This window comes from Schistocerca cancellata, chromosome 1, assembly GCF_023864275.1.
Source record: "Schistocerca cancellata isolate TAMUIC-IGC-003103 chromosome 1, iqSchCanc2.1, whole genome shotgun sequence".
Classification (NCBI taxonomy): domain Eukaryota; kingdom Metazoa; phylum Arthropoda; class Insecta; order Orthoptera; family Acrididae; genus Schistocerca; species Schistocerca cancellata.
Genome location: NC_064626.1, coordinates 532,370,681 through 532,392,968, shown reverse-complemented (window position 1 = coordinate 532,392,968; position 22,288 = coordinate 532,370,681). Strand labels below are relative to the sequence as shown.

Below are 22,288 nucleotides of genomic sequence, written 5' to 3'. Positions count from 1 at the left end.
CTGATTTCGAATAGGGAAGTCCACGAAAAAGCACTTCATTGAGAGAATCTGACGCTTATGGATGTGCTCAGTATGACAGAATCCTCTGAAATGTAATAGGCTGCAGACAATCAGATTGCTGTGTGGCGGGAGGTTTCAGAAGTTGCTCAGTCAACCCCTGTTAGGAATGCTGCACATGTTCAGGACAATAGGGCAGCCACTGCAGCAGTGCAACCTTCCACTCAGCGTCACACGGAGCAGCATCAGTTACAGCTACAGCAGCAACAGGCCATGTCACAACAGCAGATGCATGCACCTGTCCCCCCTCCCCTCTTCCGTCTTGCCCATACTGCTTCATCCTACAAGAGCATGCTGCACGCCGTAAGTGTTGGGCTGTTTGCAACAAGTGTGGAAAGAAAGGGCATTGGTGTGTAACTCCTCTTCAAATGTGGTGGGGACAGTTGTACTGATGGACATAAACTGTATCTCTACAATGATTGTCTCCCCAAACAAATGTTTATTGACTTGCGTGTGGTTAATAAAACACTAAAAATGCAAGTGGATACAGGAGATGCAGTGAGTTTAGTAAACACACAAAAGTACACTGACTTGGAGCCCCTCCCCTCACACAGGTTTCACAGAAGTTGGTTAGCTACAACAAACAGAAGATTCCGATCCTAGATCAGTTCTCCACTCCTGTGTCTTACAAATCTGTCTTCACCCTTTCACCTTCCTTCTTGTTCTTCATCTTCCCCATATCGCAGACCTATTCAGGTTAGATGCATTAATGCTTTCAGTTTCTCCATTGCCGGTGACATAAATTTAATGTCAGATCAAGTTCCATATCAGCAGGTGGAGTCCTCTGCTCCAACTTTTTGCCTCTGTTTTCCCCTGGGCTTGGTTGTGCTACTGGTTTCCAGGCCCATATTATCATGAAAGTGTCTGCTCGCCTTAATTTTCTTCGGCCACAGCAAGTGCCTGTCACTCTGGGCAAATCTGTTAAGGCCAAATTAGATCGTTTGATGTTATTTGATGTCCTTCGGCCTGTTTCTTACAATGAATGGGCTACACCACTGGTCGTCATTAAGAACCTGATGGGTAAGCTTCATCTCAGCAGCACCTTCAGTGTCAAGATTAATGCACAGTCCATGATTGATACGCACCCTTTGCCCCACCCTGACAATTTGCTCATGAAATTATCAAGCGGTCACTACTTTTCCAAGATTGATTTATCAAAAAAGTACCACCAGATCCCCTTGGATGAGGTCACCAGGCGCCTTCTCGTTGTCACTACATCTTCCACCCTATACCAATATGAACGCTTGCTTTTTGGCATTGCTAGTGTACCCGCAATTTTTCACTGTTTTTATGAAACAGCTGAAAACCTCAAAAATCAATTACTTCAACAATATTGTTGTTTTGGGTTCTTCCACCGAAGACCATCTTAGCAGTCTCTGATTGTTGCTTTCTGTTTTGTAGTCTGTGGGTCTCAAGTACAATCTTGCCAAATCTAAATTTTTTCAGTCATCCACTGAGTACATAGGTTTGGCCTCCATCACCAACCACTGACCTCGGCGAGGATATTGCAATGGAGATGCAGTCCCTGGCCCTGCCTTACTCCGCAGGAGAGCAGGGACGGCTCACCAACCAGTCCCCTCATCACTTCCGCCCCTACTTGCTGGTGACCGCCCACTTCAATTAGCAGCAGCTGCCATCGTTGAGCAGTGAAATGTATGTCAGTGCAACCACTGGTGTTTTCTGTGACTCATATTCTCAGAGCTTTGTGAGATCAGTACCCTTTTTTTCCACAGTACCAGTTTTTTTTCTATACCACTGCTTTTTTTTCTGTATCATGCATTTTTTTCTGTGCCATCCATTTTTTCTGCACCACGTATTTTTCTGTGCCTAGTGTTTATATGCAAGTATGTGGTTTTCCCACCTCCTAGAAAGGAGTAGTGATGTACCTTCACTCGTCCCATGTGCAATTTCAGAGATAGCAGTCCATACAGTTCACATGCCCACTTATAGAGGTCACCTGGGTCAGTCCCCCTGGCACACTCTTGTAAGATGCCAAAGAAGCAGTATTATTTAAGTGATTGCAGATGTGTGCTCGGCCTATTTTGTAACCTGTATTACTGTTGCCCAGTCAATGTGTTCAGTGGTACACACAACCTGTACTTCACTGTATTTCATGTGTTGCTCTATAAAGTACTATGTACCATAAATCGTGTTTGTTCCTGCTGTATAGGTACTTCACATCTGTGGATCAAATATTTCTAATCACAGGGCACAGCTCTTTGCCTTGTGATCGAGATTTTGCTTTAATTGAGAGAAAGAAGAAGACCCACCTTATGTATAAGCCATTTGAATGGTTCCAGGTAATAGCAACTGCAAGACAGGACAACTTGTTTTTGGTCCGTTACAAGCAGCCAGAAGATTTCATTGATCTGAGTACTGCAGAAAAGCAAATCTGCAAAGATTCAAATTGCAAAATAAAAGATTATGTTTGGATGAAGGTATCCTCAGACTCTCCAATACTATTTCAGAGCTGCAAGAGCCACAGCTACCTTAGTACCCGCAAACTTGGCCAAACTTTGTACATGTAAAAACACTATTACAGTTCCACCTGTGCTAATCGGCATGAATAGTATACCCAGACTGCATGGAGACCCACTGCCTGTAAAGAGAGCTAATCTGCTAGACATGTGTAGATATATTCCTGAAAAGTACTGAACCTTTTACGAGAACCTAAAGATTCCTGAAAAGTACTGAACCTTTTACGAGAACCTAAAGATAAAGTGAAGTGACAACGTAATGCTTAATCATTGCATAACATTCTTTTGCAACAATATTTCTAGCATTCAGTGAATTCTGTTAAATAATGGGAAGCTCTAACAAAAAATAATGCAAATTGCAAATATGGTTTCTGTTTCATTATTTGTATACAGAGTAAAACCAAGAAATATTATTAAGGGCTTTCAGTGGCACAAAGCTGTAACCCACAAAAATGTGCTACTTATGTTAAGAGTTACAATGTGTTTGCATATACATCCAATGATCACTTCTCATGTCTTTATTTTAAAACCACACACTGTCACAATTATTGTACATTAATAACTACTGGACTCAAACAGATTATCAATGCCAGAATAAGCATTTGCAAACAATTCACTAGTTTCCTTGTTCTTCTCCTCTCTTGAAAACTTGGCTTTTTGAGAGTTACAACATTTTTGCCAGCAGGTATTCAATTAGCTTTGCACCATTTGGGGCTATGTAGTGTCGATCCAATAAATCTTCAATTCTTGTGGGACCTAAATGTAGAATACAGAACAAAACAAAAAAAACTGAGGGTCATGATAAGATCTCAAATAGCCAAGTATCGGGTTTGGAAACATTGGAAGCTGTCTCCACAAGTGGACGGGGCAGTAGTTCAGTCCTAGAGCTGGAATCATCACTCAAAAAGCTCTTCAAGACCACAACGATATTAATTTGGATAACACTACTTCTTACGTACACTCCTCCAACGACTCTGTTCAAGACAGAATGGGTGCAAAGCCAGAAGGTCTCGACGAGGAATGGAGGGTAACCAAACAAGAGGGTTTATCGGACAGCCAAACTCTTGTTGCAGAAGTCGCTGAAGAATCCTTGAGGGCAAAGCAAGAACAGGAACCCAAACTACTTAAAGATCTCACAGGTTACAATCACAAAAAGGGACAATGGCGGCAAGGCAGCAGCTGCAAGTGTTACAAATAAACTTGAGCTGCGCTGTCTTCTGGGAACAAAGAAGATACATGTGGCCCTGACCCAAGAAACCATATTTATATAAAGGGGGCCAGAAACCCTATTTATATAAAGGAGGCATTTCAAGCCTCAGAGGAACTGGATGTAAGTTGACTAGTGCTGGAAATCTCAAAAACTCCAGAACACGCATTTACGTCAAGAATGGAATTTCATTCATTCTGATAGTGAAATTTTGTTCCAAGGATTAGCAACCATCTGGGTGAACCAGCAAAAGGAGGGAAGCACTATATGGACAGTTCCCCTCATTCCAGGAAGTAAGGAGACTGGTAGACAGCTGTTCAAAGCTGAATGAACAACTGTCGATTGGTTGTGATGCCAGTGCCCATAATCGGGCATGGGGAAGCAGCGACACCAATAACAGAGGTGCTTACTTTCTTGAATGATAAATTGTAACCTGGAAATCCCGAATAGAAACAGTAAACCTACCTTCTGAAAACTGATCATACCAGGACTAAGGATATGAGACCAATCAGTTAGTTCTCCTTTCTCCTAAAGACATAAGGAAAACTAGTTAATGCACATGTTGCAGAAGGGAGGTTAACAGAGGTTCCTTTATTTGTAGATCAACATGCATATCAATCAGGCAATCATGTGAAACAGCACTTTATCAACATGTTTGTAAGATGGGAAAGCACTACACTTTCAGGAAATTGCTCTCTGCACCTTCCCAGATACCGAAGGTGCTTTTAGCAATACAACGTTCAAATCTGTGGATAGATCTGCAGAAGGCGATTAAGACCATACTGAGTAAACAAAAGACAGAAGCTACCACACTGAATGAGAAAGTAGTGATCAACACCACCAGAGGCTGTCCACAAGGAGGGTTTCAGTCATCACTACTGTGAAACCTAGTGGTCAGCAAACTCATCAAAGAGTTAAATACTTCTGCCAAGGACACTGAGCCGTGCTGCGGCTCACATTGGTGCTGTTTGTAGGTTTCCGTCCTCTGTTGGAGGCCGGACAATATCGTTTAGCTGCATGGTTGTGGTTGTTTGTCTTCTTCTCGTGTTGACTGGTGCCACTTGGTTTTGCAAGCATTGCCTGTCCGCTAGTGGCAGCAGCGGCAGTTATTGATATGTAGTAACTGTGGCCCTATCTCTGGGGTGATGTTGTGGTTCTTCTGAGTAGTGACAGGGTGCAAATAGGTTGGGGACTCAGGAGGAGCCAGTTCCGTGCAGTGTGATAACACGCTGGGACCGCTGGCGGTATGCATTGATTGCTGTATCAAAGGCTTGAGGTCGTGACGGTGCACAACCTCATCATAAACCGGATCCTGTAAGCTTTAAGTTGAGTGCATTCGGATTCAAGTAGAGAAAACTCCACCATTGTGACATCTTGCGATACTTCAGTGACGGGTTCGTGTTGCTGCCTGTAGTTTTGCCGAGGCAAAGAGCAATGAGTGGAGTGCTTGGAGAAGGCAGATCTGATTAGCTTTCCTGGACTCCTATTTACTGTGTTCAGTTTGTTACTATTTGTTAAGTTCAACCAGCAGTATTTTTCCTGCCTCGTGGGCGCTAACACCCCAGTTACATGCCCTAGGGGTTAGTGTATGTAATGGCAGTGTACGTTTGCTCACCTTGCCGCTGCTGTCCAGTGAGGCATGTATTTTTGACAGCTTTCTTGATTGTATGTTGGTTGACGATTCTTCTACTCCGGGGGTAGTGATTCCTTTTCCGTTCCAGGCCCTCTAAGCACAGTATTCTGCAGACAGAGTCCAGACTGCCAGTTCAAGCTTTGACGTATTTTTACATTTTGCATTTGGTTTATTGGACATCAGGTAGCCTCAGCACGGTTATCATTAGTCATTTGTTACACAGCCACTAATCTGAGTAACCGTCGTGTGAAGTGAATACAATTCTTGGCTGCCTATCTCATCGCTCACGAAAGTGTTTTTTGCCGGACCGACTCAGAGGACGATTCCTGGTGCATCTTCTGTGACTGGCACTTGTGCCGTATTATTGTATTTGCTGTTTTATTGCATGTTTCTAAAAATTTTTATATAATTGCTATTCTTGGCATTACAGCAGGTTTAAATGGTTGTGCTACCAAATTTACGATCATTTTGTCTCACCCGTTTGGTGACCAGTTGTCTGTCTTTTTAAATTAACCTTCGCTATTGCACTGCTGTTTTACACTGTGTTTCTTAAATTTTTTATAATTGCCATTCTTGGCATTAAAGGCCTTCAGCCATGACTGTGTTTACTTGCCTTAAAATTCTAACTGAGATCACATTAGCTTGTTTTAAAACATTATTTGCTGTGTCTGTATTTTATGCTCATTTGGTAAATTTTAAAGCACTGTTAATTACACAGTTGTTTATTCTTTCATTAATAATATGTGATATCTGTATTAATGCTGAGTCTGGGATTACCGTTTAAAATAAATTTGTGTAATTGCAAAAAGGAAACCAATAGTAACTGATTAGAGCCCCATCCACAATCGTAACCGAATCCTGCCTTCCTTGAATACCAGGTTTCAACTGGTAGCAGAGCATGGTTACGATTGTATTATCGCCATTTCAGTTACTGTTGGTTTGATTTGTTTAACTCTGTTAGTGTTGTATGATTTCTGCCTTCGGTATTGTGTTCTGTTTTAGGTGATCTACACTGTAATGGCGGTCAGGCAGTGCCCCGGGATCAGCCAACTGAGGAAGAACCACCTCACTTATGAGCTGGCGATAAGACGCCAGCATATTGAGAGTAGTGTTCCGGACTTAGCAGCCCGCTTGCGTGCTACAGTTCTTCAGCCGGTTGATGTCTCACCATATGTTGTGGGTGAGACAAAGGCAGCCGTTGAGTTTTTGTTTAAAGCTGTTCGGCATCTTGAGGACACATCGGGTTTTTAGACGGCACTCAGCCTAGTGTCAGTCGGTTAGACAGGGTGTGGGTACAGTTGACACATTTAACCAACCAGATATCTGATTTAAGGGCATTAAAGTTAGAGGATCGTGATAAGGAATCAACCCCTGAGTTGGGGTCTTTGGTTAATAAATTGCAGTTTAAGGTAATATGTTTAGAGCTTGATGGAAAGAGGACGGGGGAGCAGGATTTGTTATCTTCTGGGCGGTGCACTAGCGAACCCAGGAATAACAACCTTATGTCCTCCTAGGGGTTAGCCAGGGCATTTGCTAAAGTTCCTAATTCCTGGTGCATCTGTTTCGAGACATCACTGAATTAGCTACAGACCGATTTGAGCAGATTGAAAGGTTGTTATGGTTGTTGGTTCACTCTGAGCAACACGCTGATGCATTTGATGTTTCGCACCAGGTAATTTTGTCTCTAGTGTATCCTTTAACTAGAAGCGAATTGAGGGCTCTGGTATCCAGGGCTATGGCAGAAAGGTTTTCATTGCAGCAGTTGAGGGAACTTGTGACCAGCGAAAGATTGACCACGGGAAATCATAAACAGCTCGAGTGTCGCTATATTCGGCAGATGCAGCAAGATAGGGAGGAGTTGCATCAATACGTGGAAAGGGTTAAGACAGCCTGTTTAGCCTTGTTAGTCAACTTGCCAGAACAGAAGTTAGTTTCATGATGATGATGATGATGTTTGGTTTGTGGGGCGCTCAACTGCGTGGTTATCAGCGCCCGTACAATTTCCCAACCTTTGCTCAGTCCAATTTCGCCACTTTCCTGGATGATGATGAAACGATGAGGACAACACAAACACCCAGTCATCTCGAGGCAGGTGAAAATCCCTGACCCCGCCGGGAATCGAACCCGGGACCCCGGGCTCGGGAAGCGAGAACGCTACCGCGAGACCACGAGCGGCGGACAGTTAGTTTCAATTGTCCTGAGGGGAATGAGAGCGGCGGATAGGTCACATTTTGTTTTTCGTGGTCATCCCTCCACTTGGGAAGAACTTTGTGCCGCCATTGTAGCGATATCCGCGTTGCCGCTCTCGGACGATAGACACCGTGAAGTTAAAATTCAGCCCGCGGGTGCCACCGAGGGGAACTCCGGACTACCAACATCAGCTGAGTCTGCTACAGGGGAATGGCGGCTTTGTTTCAGGTACGGTCGAACAGGGCATTTAGTTCGTACTTGCATTCAGCCGCCGACACCCAGAGTCAATAAATGCCGCCCAGCTGGGCAGCGACCCCAGAGTCGAGCCTTTAAACCCTGGTGTGCCCGTGTCGCTGCTCAATCATCACTCCCACTGCCTTATATTTGTTCTCGAGTAGGTGGCAAACCTATTTGTGCCCTTTTGGATTCTGGTAGACTAGCTCCTTTTCATTGTTGAGCTACGAATGGAGACCATGTTGGACATGTCCCCCTTTACACCTTTGGATTACAATGGATGCAGCAGCAGAGGCATACAGGTTAAAAACTGGAAATAGCTGGAAACCTTTAGGAAATCCAGAATCTCATACCAATATAGTGAATGTGGTAAATATAAGAGCAGTCAGGCAAATGACAACTGACTGTACAACAACTTCCAGTTGCTTCAGTAAACCTTTCAATGTAATAACTGGCAGTAGGGAGCAGTGGAAGAATGAACTTTGATAATGCTCAGGAGATACAGTCTGGTTTACCGATGGACCAAAATCAGACAAAGGTGCTGGGATCTTGGTATACAGGTTACAGCCTAGACTACAGACAGCAACCTCTGTAGGCAGAAATATCTGCTACACAGTGTGCATGGAGGAGAATTTGTGCAGACGCTGCAAGGACTGTAGCACCTGCATTCATTTAGATAGCCAGGTAGCTTTGAAATCACTATCAGTCTTGCAACGAGAGCAAGGACCACTGCAGAATGCCATGAAGCCCTCATGAGGCTAGAGGAATACAACAGGAAGAATCAGCTGTGGGTCCCTGATCACTCAGGAACCACCAGGACAGATACAATGACTCCATTTGTCGGGCCAGAACCTGTGCTATCACTCAGGTGATGGTCAGAACAAAACTATGTAGTTGGAATAGGTTCAAATGGTTCAAATGGCTCTGAGCACTATGGGACTTAACATCTATGGTCATCAGTCCCCTAGAACTTGGAACTACTTAAACCTAACTAACCTAAGGACATCACACAACACCCAGTCATCACGAGGCAGAGTTGGAATAGGAGGAGCATGCAGAATATTAGATCAAAAAATAGAAGTGTGACAAGCTAATGCCGCCAAAGCCACATCTTAATTAAGTTCTATAATCCTGGGCTTGAACAGGCGACATATGACTGTCTGTTGGAACTTTTAACACAAAATTGTTAAGGCTTTCGTGGCCACTTGTTGACAAACTGGCTATTTGCTTCTGTCTCAGGTTCTTCGGCCGACATTCATCTGATGATTTTACTGATGTTTCGCCAGCACGAGTGGCTGGCATTCTCAAAGCTTCACCCTCCACTGCTGGTGATGAACTGGAACCTGATTGATCTTCCAATCATTCCGACGTGAAATCTTCCACATGTGCATAGTAAGTGGTATATTCCCACATTGCAAATGGGTCCCTTAAATCCTTTGCCAATCTAAGACATTCTTTGATCTTCCTTGTTAGTTTGAAAATTGTCTTTACGCCATGTTTGTGAAATATACAGCCAATTCTGTACATCACTGAATGCCAGGATCCAAGAACATAAGCGACATTGCAGGTTGGGGCAGATGGAGAAATCGGCCGTGGCAGAGCACGCGTTGCCTGAGACCTACCATGTAATAAAATTCACCGGCATGGAAGTTCTGGCTATAGAGAAGCATTATCACACCCGCTTGTTCAGAGAAACTGTAGAAATACACAAATACGGGAATAGCTTCAACAAGAAAGAAGAAAGCCTTAAGGTAAACGGGTCCTGGCTCCCCGTACTGGAGCAAATGACCATCGCAGGTAGCAAGAGAAGAACCGCACCGGAAATGACCGTGGGGAAGCCCTTGGACATTGGTGTGCCAAGTACATATAGTCTGCGGCCGCGAGTCGACTCCTAAGATTCATAAGAACTAAGTTCCACTAAGACTGATTGTTAGAGCTCCTGGCTCACTGACGTGTAAACTGGCAAAACGCTTGGCCCCTCTGCTCCAGCCACACATGGGGAAGACCAACACATACATAGAGGACTCAGGACATTTCCTTGAGAAGCTGAAGAAACTAAAACTTGCACCAAACAACATCCTGGTCCGCTTTGATATTGTTTCTTTGTTCACGAAAATGCCACTCTGGATCACATCAGTTCCATTTTCCTGCAAGACATCACAAAGCTCTTCCATGCCTGTCTTACCATGAGCTATTTCATGTGGTATGGCAATTTCTATGAACAGCTGGAAGGCGTTGCCATGGGTAGTCCTCTTACTCCAGTGGTGGCCAACTACTTCATGGAACACTTCGAAGCACAGGCACTGGACTCTGCGACTTGTAGACCTAAGGTGTGGTACAGATACGTCGATGAAACTTTCATTGTGTGGAGCCATGGTGAAGAACAGCCTGGTGACTTCTTAAGACACTTGAACAGCATCCACGGCAACATAAAATTTACCATGGAAGTAGAAAAGGACAAAAAAATACCATTTCTAGATGTGCTGGTAACAAGGGATGGCAATAACCTGGGACACAGCGTGTACTGAAAACCAACACACACAGACCGATACCTGCACAAACTATCAAACCGCCACCCGAGCCAGAAAAGAGGCATGATTCATACGCTCATAACATGAGCAGGATGGATATGTGAGCTGCAGCACCTCAAACGTGAAATGCAACACCTGGAAAGTGTTCTGAGGAGCAATGGTGACTCCACAAATTATATTAGAAGTGTAACAGAGCCAAACATTCAGCGAAGTAAGAAGTCAGAGAAAGAAATGTCGGGTACGGCCTTTCTGCCATACATTCCCAGAGTGACGGACAGAATCGGCCATGTATTGCACAAACACAGCGTAAAGACAATTTTCAAACTGACAAGGAAGATCAAAAACTGTCTTAGATCGGCAAAGGATAAAAGGGACTCGCTTGCAATGTCAGTAATATACCGATTACCATTCACATGCGGAAAACTTTATGTCGAAATGACTGGACGATCAATCAACACTAGGATCAAAGAACATAAGCGACATTGCAGGTTGGAGCAGGTGGAGAAATTGACCATGCTGAGTGAGACCAACCATGTAATAAATTCAGCGACATGGAAGTTCTTGCTGTAGAGAAGCACTATCACACCCGCTTGTTCAGTGAAACTGTAGAAATACACAAATACGGGAATAGCTTCAACAAGAAAGAAGAAAGCCTTAAGGTAAACGGGTCCTGGCTCCCCATACTGGAGCAAATGACCGTCACAGGTAGCAAGAGGAAAACAGCACCAGAAATGACCACGGAGAAGCCCTCGGATGTTGGTGCGCCAGGTACATATAGTCTGCGGCTGCGGGCTCGGCTCCAGTTCACCACCGGCAATGGAGGGTGAAGCTTTGACAATGACAGCCACTCGTGCTGGCGAAACATCAGTAAAATCATCAGATGAACATCGGCCAAAGAACCTGAGACAGAAACAAACAGGAACTTTAACAGCACACAATGGATACAGAGAGAGTAGTCTCTTAAGGGCAGACTATAAGGTGAGTGGGCTACAACAGCACCATATTTAATCTTGTAACTGTTCACGTTGGAGGCTAGAGAGATATTGGATATTCAGGTCATTAATTCCTGAATACAGAACTAGTAAAAGGCCGCCCTAGAAATATAGGGAGAGAAACCAAGCAATTAACTCAATTTTGGTGCAGGCAACAGTATGTTAAGACCACTGTTGTTTTGTCTCCTGCATACATCAACCAATCAAGCCAGTACTCCAGCAGCAACTGTGCAGTACTGCTGCATGGTGGTAGCAGTCAGCGCAGGCAAAGGCAGTTGTTTCACTTCATGTCTCACTTTCACTGTTAATACATACTGATAAACTAGATACTGCAATACACTAATTTGGAACTGCTTTATCACATGGGCACATAACATTCTGCGTTGAAAATCAATTTGCTTGTTATGAAAAACAAAACCAATGCTTACCATTGACACTGGGTGCCACTTGAAACATGGAGTACCAAAAGCCGTGTAACGATCTAAGAATGTGCCTTTGGCACACTCAATTTTGTCAAGAGCAGCAAGAATTGTAAGTTTTACTATGACTGATTCTGTACTTCTGCCACTTCAACTCAAACTGTGAATTACTTATTCAAGTATTCCCCACTGAAAAAACTACATTGCAAATATCCGGTGAAATGCAATGGAAAATGTGCCAGATAGCTCTTAGGAGGGACACCCTGTATAATGCAGAGAATAAAAGCAAAGTAATCTAGGATGTCATTAAAATGGAAACTGGGAGTACAATAGCATACAGGTAAGGTAGTGGGATAAAGTAACAAACGATCCACACACTCTGGCAAACTTCGTGAATGAGCAATTTACAAGTATTAGAGAGAGATTATAACAAAAACCCCAAAACAAATATATCATGTGTGAATAATTATGCACAAAGTACAATAATTTTATTACTAACCACAGAACATAAGGTCAAAAAAACTGTATAAAATCAAAAAAATATAAAGTCAGTTGCTTTAGATGAAGTATCAGTCTGTGTGCTAGAACAAGGCATACCAGTCAACTTAACAAACATCACTAATGAGTCATTCACATAGGGAAACATTTCACAGTATTTAAAACAAGGAAGAGCTGTGCTGCTGCTACAGGAAGATAAGGCAGACAATGTAGGAAACTACAGGTCTATTTCTCTTATGTCATCATTCTCAAAACTAAAAGACTCAATTATGATCAACATATTAATAGACTATTTGAATTAATATAGCCTATAGTGTGAGTCGAAGTGGCAGAAGTACAGAACCAGACATGATGCTCTTGACAAGGGTGATTGTGTCACAGGCCTATTCTTAGAGCTTTCTATGGCTTTCAATATTTCTGATCATAAAATGCTATTAAATAAGCTAGAATCACTGGATATGATAGGTGTAGCTAATGGAGCATTTGAACACACCTAGCAAATGGCATACAAAATGCAGAGAGAACACAAACCTCTAACAAGACTAAACCTTCAAGGAAACACTTATTACAATGAAAATATAGAAATACAAGATCTCCTCCCAGTAGTATATTATGACCAGTGCTGTTCCTGATACACATCAATAGCTTTCCCAACAGTGTTTGTCAAAGGGAAAAAACTGTCTTTGCTGATGGCATTAATATTATAATCATTGAGAAAACAAAAGAAATCCTTGCAGAAAAAGCAAATGAAACCCTTGAAAATGTTAACATGTGGTCAACACGCAATAAAGTTGCACTGAACATGAAGAAACAAATGCCACGATTTTTAGTTTGAAGAGGGTAAATGGCAATGTTAAATTAAATGTAGATATTGCTTCTAGAGATTGCATAACAAGCACAAAATTTCCAAAAATTACTACTGAGTCTCAGTCGAAGATGTGATACACACTAACATATTTGCAAACAAAATATAATCAGTATGTTACGCTGTTAGAATACCGTAATCATTTTGCAACAGCCAGTGTCTTTTCAATCTACACTATTCATTTCAGGGGAACAAAAACATAAAATATGAACACAGTGAATAATAACAAGGAACAGTAGTCTGGCTCATTATGAAGAGCTCTTCAAAACACTAGGGATTTTCACTACACCAAATGAGTACATTTACCAAACAGTTACGCACATCGAAAACAACCTTGATAATTATTGCACAAAACAACTCTTTACATTATCCAAGACTGCAGAATAAGCTCTAGACTGAATTTACATTTGCTAAAATAAAATAAAATGACACCATACAATATTTTCTATAAAGCAAATAACTGTAAAACAAATTACCTAGTGAGCAGGTTAAAGAGCTTACTAAAATGACATTACTTAAAAAAGGCATTTAAAATGTACATGTCAAGCAATTTTCATTGCATACTGTGAAGGATTACTTAGATAATAGATAATAGAGAGCAGGAATTTGGTAAAAATGTAACATGACTAAATAATAATAATAATAATAATAATAATAATAATATCAGTCATTTTACAGTATTAACTAACTTATTTGCAAAACATTACTGTGCATGAGGGACAATCTGAATTATATTGCACTGTTAAATAGACTGGCCTTGTACGCACAAGGATAGAGACTCTAACAGGAATCCAGCCATCCTAGTGTAGGTTTTGCATGGTTTCTCTAAATTATTTCAGGCAAATGCCAGGGTGATTCCTACTATAAGATCAAAGACAATGACCTGTTCCACCCTTGTCAAATTAGACCTGCAAGTATGTAACTTCCTGTATATATGAATTACAGTTCTTGTTCTTAAACTGTAATACCATGACATATCTTTGTACAAGTGATCCACTGTCATATACTACTGCTACAGCTACTACTAGTCCTATTATCAGATGACACTTTCCTATTCTTTCATTTATACAAGAGCTTCCACTATTAATTCTGCTAATTAATTCTGCTACAGTCATAAATAAATTCTATTATCAGTGGTTGTTCCTGCATTTTGTACCTATATTATGACTTTTTCATGAAATGGGTGGTACCTGATAGCTTCACTTTCACCAATCTGAAGTCAAACTGCATAATAGACAGCTCTCACAACACCTGCAATTTTGGCGCTGAAGTGTAAACAAAAATGACCACTCAAAACAGATGAGACTCAGTACAGGAATAAAAAGTTAGGGACATTTCAGTACACTTACTTGTCTCAAAAAGTCAACTGGAACAAGAAAGTTTATCATGCAAAATGGTCTTAATGGTACATAAATCCCAAACAAGAGTATCCCAAAAGCACATACTCCTCTTCTGGGAGGCCAGTAAATCCAACACAAATCTGAAACTCAACAATCTCTACAATAACAATTGAAACTAAATAAATTGTTCAATAACAGTGTAACTGCTCACATGACTCCATCCTCAATTCATTTCATTTTATGAGACAAAACTCACAGTAACCATACACTTACGACATTCAATCAGTTCTTTCCTTTTGATTGGAAAAACCATTTAATTTTTGTCTTCCTTCTCTATCATTCTGTCTCTCATGAGAATGTTGTACCTAATGTGTTTCAGCCTAGATGTTGCTTAACACAGCAAATTACGAGTTGTAACATTTTTGCTATTACTTTCATCTATCATAACATAAGTTATATCACTAGACCTAATCAATTCACCTGTTCAAACTTCTTATTTTTGATTTCCATCCTCTATTTCAATCCACTCTCGTAATGTTTGGACAAGAGTAAAAACTTGTTTTCTATGTGTCTGATCTTTACATTTCACACTACAGTGATACCAGTATTACAAAAATGAATATATACACCTGCATGTGCATGGCTACAACCAGTCAATAGCAATAACAATTAACATGTTTTAATTGCATATAAGGATAAAGAACTATGTATTAAGAATTTTTGTTCATCTTTTGTGCCTTATTACGCTAAACTCTAACACATATCATACCTACATAGAATAAGGGAAAAGCAACCACTTACCTACACTGGACTGATGTGTGGAGTATACATTTCACACTAGCTTTCACACTCTTGCTGCTTTGCTAGTAATAGCACATATGACAACACACACACACACACACACACACACACACACACACACACACAACCACATAGACACCCAAATCCCACAGTGCGGAAAAAAAAAACCCACGAACTTGAAATCTAGAATGAATACTGTTTTCTATGCTCCACACATCAGTCCACTACAGGTGTTGGTCATCCCTTATTTTACATACTGATACATGTAGGAATTTCAATTATTGTTATACAAATCATGTCTGCAGTGGCCCAGATGGATGTGATTTGACATAAGTGCACACATACAACCACACCCTGTGATGCACCCACCACATGTACACCTACCACATGATCCACACCGGTTCAGAGTGTAGTGCAGGCTGTGTCTGTGTGGGTGAAGCAGTGCACAGGGGACGATGGTACTCTCAGTGGAGCAGCACATACTCATTGTGGGAAGTGATAAAGACATGGGGCAGTGGGGTCAGCTGTTTGCTGAGAAGTTAATGGTGACAAGGTGCCAGCAAAGAGTGACACACAACGGTTAGTCCAAAAATGGCATCAGACAGGATCTGTTTTGAACAAGCCAAAATACATTCATTATGTCCGATGAAGCCTGGTTTCACCTGAGTGGCTATGTCAACTCACAAAATCACAGATTCTGGGCAGTGGAGAATCTGCATAACTACCACGAAATACTGTTTTATGATCAGAAGACTAGTGTGCAGTGTCTGCACGCCACATTAGAAGTCCCATCTTCTTTCATCAAACGATGACTTCAGCATGTTATATTGCCAACGTTTTGAAACCATTTGTGGAGACATTAACGGAGGAGGAAGAGACCTACAGTCACTTCCAACAGGATGGAGAAACTACCCATACACCCAGCCAAACCTTGGAGCACATTCACACAATCTTCATGCCTGACAGAGTGGCTGGCAGAAGACAGTCTGGTTGCAACCATAGACTTCCACCCAGGCCACCTGATCTGGCAGTGTGTGATTACTTTGTGTAGGAAGCCCTCAAGTCTGAAGTATAGAACAACCCTCATACTCTTCAAGAACTGCAGAACATTTCACATGAGAGAGCAGCAATTCCAGCAGCCCAGCTACGATCTGCCTTCAGCAGCTTGCTGACCAGGGACCAAAAGTGCCAAGATGTGAATGGTGGCCACTTTCAACATCTGCTATAGTCAGATTAATGCTGTATTTCCTTTTCTCTGCTGTGTTTCTTTGTACCCTAGAACTCTGTTCTCCAGGTCACTTTTATTTGCCGCATCCTATATATACAATGGCTGACAAAAAAGTGAAGCACCCGGAAGACATGGATGTATGTCAGTGTACCTTCATACACGTACACATCATCAGTGGGTAGGTAAATGATTAGAGTTGCAATTCTCTATGACAGGTAGAACAGGCACCATCAGAGTGTGTTAGTGTTGTTTGTGTGTAGCATTGTTACCAGACCTGGAAGGATATAGAAGGAGTAAGAACAGTGTCAGATATTGAGTGAACACTATGAAGGTCACAAAGATGCCATAAACTCACATGATACAGCATTATCAGCACCTGATAAAGTCTGAAATGGGTCTCAATGTGAATCTCCATTTGGCCAGCTGGCTGAACTGTCTACTATGCAGATTTGTGGATCATTCGAATGTGACAGTGATTTTGATGTATTCCCACAGCCATCGAGATCCCCAGATCCACCCTTGATCAAATGTGTGGCATCTGCTCAAATATCAATACAGACCCTGTGTTAGCATCCAGGACATGTTAAAACAGTTGTGGGCCAGCTCACCTCAGAAAAGGATACAACACCTTTATGACACCTCCCAAATGAATGTGCATGCATACAGATTAGAGGTGGTGCAATATCACACTGATAAGTGGGTTCATACTGATAAGTTCCTTTTCAGTTTTATTTAATTTTGTAATCACTGCAATAACATTGCATATGCTCACTATTCATGAAGTTTTGTTTCCTTTTCTTCTTCTCATTTCTTGTCAATCAGTGTAGTATAAAATAAAATCCATCCTGTTTTTTTTTAATTTTATTTTTTAGATCTGCCAATGAACAAAAGTCTGCAATGCATGGTGCTATGACCACATAAACAAGTAAACATGTGAATTAATAATTTTACATGACTGGTTGAAGCCAACAGCTACATTTCTGTCACAGTCACAGACAAACAAAAGTCAATATGTCTCACTGTGTTTCTGATTAATGTACAGTCAATGTCTAGACAATCAGACAATTATACACCAATGAGCTAAAGCAAGACAATCAAACAATTATACACCAACAAGCCAAAGCATTAAGACCACCTGCTCAATAGAGATTTGGTCCACCTAGGAATGCATGCCACAGATTTGACAAGTCTTTGGTAGGTTTCCAGAGGTATGTGGCATCAGAAATCCACCCACATAGCACACAATTTCTGTAAATTATAGGCCGGTGATTCATGAGTGTGGAGTGGTGTCCCAGATATGTTTCATCAAGTTCAGATCAGGTGAATGGTGGTGGCCAAGGCATCGTGTGAATTCACTATCATGAACCTCAAACCACTGTATCATGATTCTGGCCTTGTGTCAGGGACAGCTGTCTTGCAGGAAGACACCATAACCAAATGCCATGTTTCCATTAATCCACACTACCAGTCTCAACAATTTCGTGTCCACTGTTATCACAATTGACAGTGTCACTGGGTGAACACAGAAATATTTACAGATTATTTGCCGTGGAGTCCCATGTTCAACAATGTGTTCTAAAACATTTGTTCCTGCACCATCATTGTACTCTGTTGGCAGATTTGCCACGGGTCGCAACCTGTTCTGCTTTACAGAGTGTGTGAGCTAGTCTATTTTCTCCACATTTTGTGATGGAGTGTGGACACTCAACACTTTGTCACCTACTAGTGGTTGCACTGTCCTTCAACCACTTTCCACTGATGCTCACACCTGTACATGATACTCATTTGCTCATTTGCAGGTGCTGGGCCACAACAATCCACTATTTATTATCATTGTTTATGACAGCTGATTTCCCATTTCCCCATTTGCAGCACGTATAGTCACTACAATGATTCCTCATTTGTCTCCGTGCCACTCATATACTTTCTTTACTGTCCCATGCCTGCAAGACCACCAGGTGTCATTCAATCTTGTGGTGGGTAGAGGTCATAATGATTTGGCTCATTAGAGCATTTCCATTTTCTTGGGATTACCTAAATCATAGTTAAACTGTAAAATGTAACCCTTTTTCTCACCAATTTTTCCTCTTGTTTCAGAGACTCCACTTCACTGCCTTCACCATCTGACAAACTTCCAGAAGAGTTGCCTTCATTTTCAGATTCTTCAGATGAAGAATCAGATTCATCATGAGATTGGTTTTCCACAGTTTCATCTGTACAACAGAGTAATTATTATATGCCATTACACTAAAGCTATGTCAAATGAAATCCTAGTTAAAAGTTCTCCCTTAACCTCAGCTTTACATGCTCCACTATCTGAAGGCTCATGAATGACTCAAGCAGGAGAATAATAAACTTTAATAAATTTAATAAACTTCAGTGATAAAAGTTGAAAAACTATTACACATGAATTATTAGCATTAACAGCATACAGAAATCTAAGAAGGAAAAAAATGCAAACACAAATGATAAACAGCAAGGAAACATAGCTGGCTATCAAAAAATTCAGTAAGAGCTAACACTTCATCTACATTTTTGCAACGATCCTGATTCAGCGCATTCCAGTTGTAATGTCTATTCTTATGACTTCCATTTCCTGCTTTGCTTCCTTCTAATTTCCGTAGCACTTAACTTAGTTTCTGTACTAACTGTGGCCCTCTCCTCATTCCTCCGAAATTCCTATCCCTTTATCTCATTTTCATGCATTCCTCCCAAATTCGTATCCCTGTATCTTATCTCCATGGCAGTTATGCCTTGCTAATGAACGAGGAGGAAATCAAAACTCTGAAACTGACTTTTCCAGTACTTCCATCACATGTAATAATTACAGAAGAGCTTCTCAAGATTACAAAAATGCAAGCACGTAGAAAGTCATAACATTATTCATATTTCTACAATAAGTCTATTAATTACTGTACTATCAGCACATATGACAAATGTTAAAAACATTGGTATCACCCACAACACAAAACAAAATCCAAATGTTAAGAACTTTTAATGTAGTCATCATTTGCTAAAAGTAAAGTAGTCACTTACCATTAGGATAAAATAGCCTTACTTTCTTAAAAAGTAGATGAACTGTAACTGTTTCCAAATGAAACACTATACCATTATTCTTTATTAGTATGTCAAGATGCTGAAGACACTCAAAGAACAGTCACAAAGGATAGAACAATGTGAAATACTACTAAATCATGACACTGTGATCAGAGAGAGAGAATATTACAGTTATCCACAAACTGAAACAACCATAACATAGCTACCTCCTGTTTAAAAACACAAAGAAAGAAATACCCACAGAACAGATATAAAGAACAATCGGTCAGAATAATTTTAGGGTATACCAGTAACCCAGTTCTTTAAAGAATCAAACTCCCATGTATAAAACTGCTCCAAATGTCTGATCACTTTACAAATGAGTAATGTGTTAAAATATCTGACTTTAAGAAAGTAAGCACCAAAAAGTTTAGGGTAGTGTTGAAATTATGCTCCAAGTTTGTTGGAACTAAGTACTCTAATTATCAAGCACCAGATGAATATAGTCTGGGTAATTTGCACTCCATTTTAATCAAAAGTTAGTTTTCCATGTATCTCAATGTTTATTATGTCATATCTCCTGATCTGTGTGTCATACAATTATATAATTTTGCAAGCACAGTCAGTGACATATGTAGATGCTGTCTGCAAAGTGTTTTGCAGATGAGTTAGGAGTAAAGATGCCTGATGTTGAAGATGAATTTTAAGCAGAAGCTAGTGTTTCACACATGTAAATGTTTATGACTTCATATCTCCCGAACTGTGTGTTGTACAATAATATAATTTCGCAGGAAGATTCTGTGGTATTTGTGGATACTGTCTCCAACTGTGCTGGGAAAACAACTACTAGTAAACAAGTAATAATTGAAACATCATGCCAGCTACTCAAGTTTTACAGCATGATCAGCAAGACTGTAGTCAGCGATAATTTTTTTTACTTTCATCACATGTCGGACATGTCCGACAGAGCTGACACCACTAATGATGGTATGGCTGATGCATACATTTATATAACAGAGAATGGGGAAAGAAAGGGAAGGGATGGATGGGAATTTGTGACTGGGTATTGTGTTAACACAATGGCTAAAGCTGAAAATTTGTGTTGGACCAGGACTTACATCTGGATTTACCATTTCTCATGAGCAGTTGCCTCAACCGCTGAGCCATCCACACACCGTCCCTGACCAACACAAATTTCCAACTTATTGCACAGTGCAATGCATCACTTGCCCATTAACCCCTGAATTGCAAATAATATTCCTGTAGGAGTTCAAACAATGTCTGCTTCAGTGAAAATGCATCAATACTGTCCAAACTCCTAAGGGAATCAATAATTTGCACACAGTGGGTAATGGACGAGGGATGCTGAATATCAGTTTTAAGAATCCAATGTCTTGAAGCTTTTGCCATCATAATAGGCATCTTATTAGTGTCAAAGTTGGCTCATGCGGCATACAGATGTTATTCTTGACGTTTTAGGAATGGATCAGAAGCAATATTGTAAGTACCAAAACTTTCTGGACCCAACACAATGAATATGATTTCCTGTATTAATAGTTGTTTGTAGCCGATATGATGAGGTTTGTTAGACCTAAGCAAGTGTATAATAGTCGTCCTAAACTACTGATCTCTGTTTTTTGTTTGTTTTTCCGCTATAAAAGCACTATTACATTGTTAAATGAGGCAGCTCTGAGGAAACTTTAAGAGAAACCACTGAGAGTGTTAATGTTATTCTGAATGAGTATTAACATGATTTGAAATAGGAGTCCCTATTTGTCAGGTTAGATTGGCAAATACCTTGTTACAATGTTAAATTAAGAACTTCCTGATTTCTAGACAGTTCTCTTTTGTCATAAATATTATACTTGAGGAAGCCCATAGAGTAAGGATTTGTTCATTTCTCACCTCTTTTATTGAGCTTATATGAACATAAGTAATATGGTAGTCTATACTACTTCTCTAATATTTTTGAAACTGTTATACACGTTACCCTCATTAATCGGTTCCTGGTCAAGTGTCGTTAAATTCTCTACGTCGGAGATTAATAGGGCTGTCACACCATTCTTCAGTTTAATAACTCTGCAAAAGAATATTCCGTAGGTATAATGGAAACAAACAAAAAATACAAAGCTTGTATAGTGGCAGTTAAAATGCTGCTATGACTCATAACTTGTACGTACACACACACACACACACACACACACACACACACACACACACACACACACACACACACACACATTTACACAAAATACATATTTACACAAAGTAAGTCTAAATTAATGGAGAGAAGTAACTCTCAAACCAATTTTGTGGGCAGTACTACCCATTACCATTAAGGTCATATATTCTATTTGCAGTTATAAACAAAATAATAAAATCTTACAACTACTTTGAAAAAAAAAAAGAGAGAAAAGATAAATGACAACTACTTCCTCTGTTGTACTAAGCTGTTCATCAGAATTGTGGGATATGCAGTTCATGAAAAATTACCTGTTTCATATTTACATAGACAAGTTCTTAAAACAAAAATGCCTTATTATAACTTAAGTTCTTTCAACTTGTAAGCAGTTTCAATATCAACTAAGCACAACAAATAAAAAAAAGCAACATATATCCTGCACTCCCGCAGACACACTTCGCTGTCAATCCACGGATAAACATTTAATTCAAGCAAGGCAATCCTCACTTCTTGTGACGAGTCTACTGCTTGATCATAATTTTCCGTTCCTCGCTTTTTAACTGATACTCTTCTAAATGTGTTTTTACTTCATAAATAC

At 40.6% G+C, this 22,288-nt stretch overlaps 1 protein-coding gene across 2 annotated transcripts in view; it reads right to left on the bottom strand.

Moving 5' to 3' along the window:
* LOC126179391 (nardilysin-like) overlaps positions 1–22,288 on the bottom strand; it is a 343,267-nt gene that overhangs the window by 302,557 nt on the left and 18,422 nt on the right. For both annotated transcript variants that reach the window (XM_049924604.1, XM_049924605.1), the window contains exons 2-3: positions 21,499–21,587; positions 18,549–18,685 (exon numbers count right to left, since the gene is read on the bottom strand). In XM_049924604.1, coding sequence (XP_049780561.1) covers positions 18,549–18,685; positions 21,499–21,587 — 226 coding nt within the window. The remainder of the gene's footprint in view (positions 1–18,548; positions 18,686–21,498; positions 21,588–22,288) is intronic.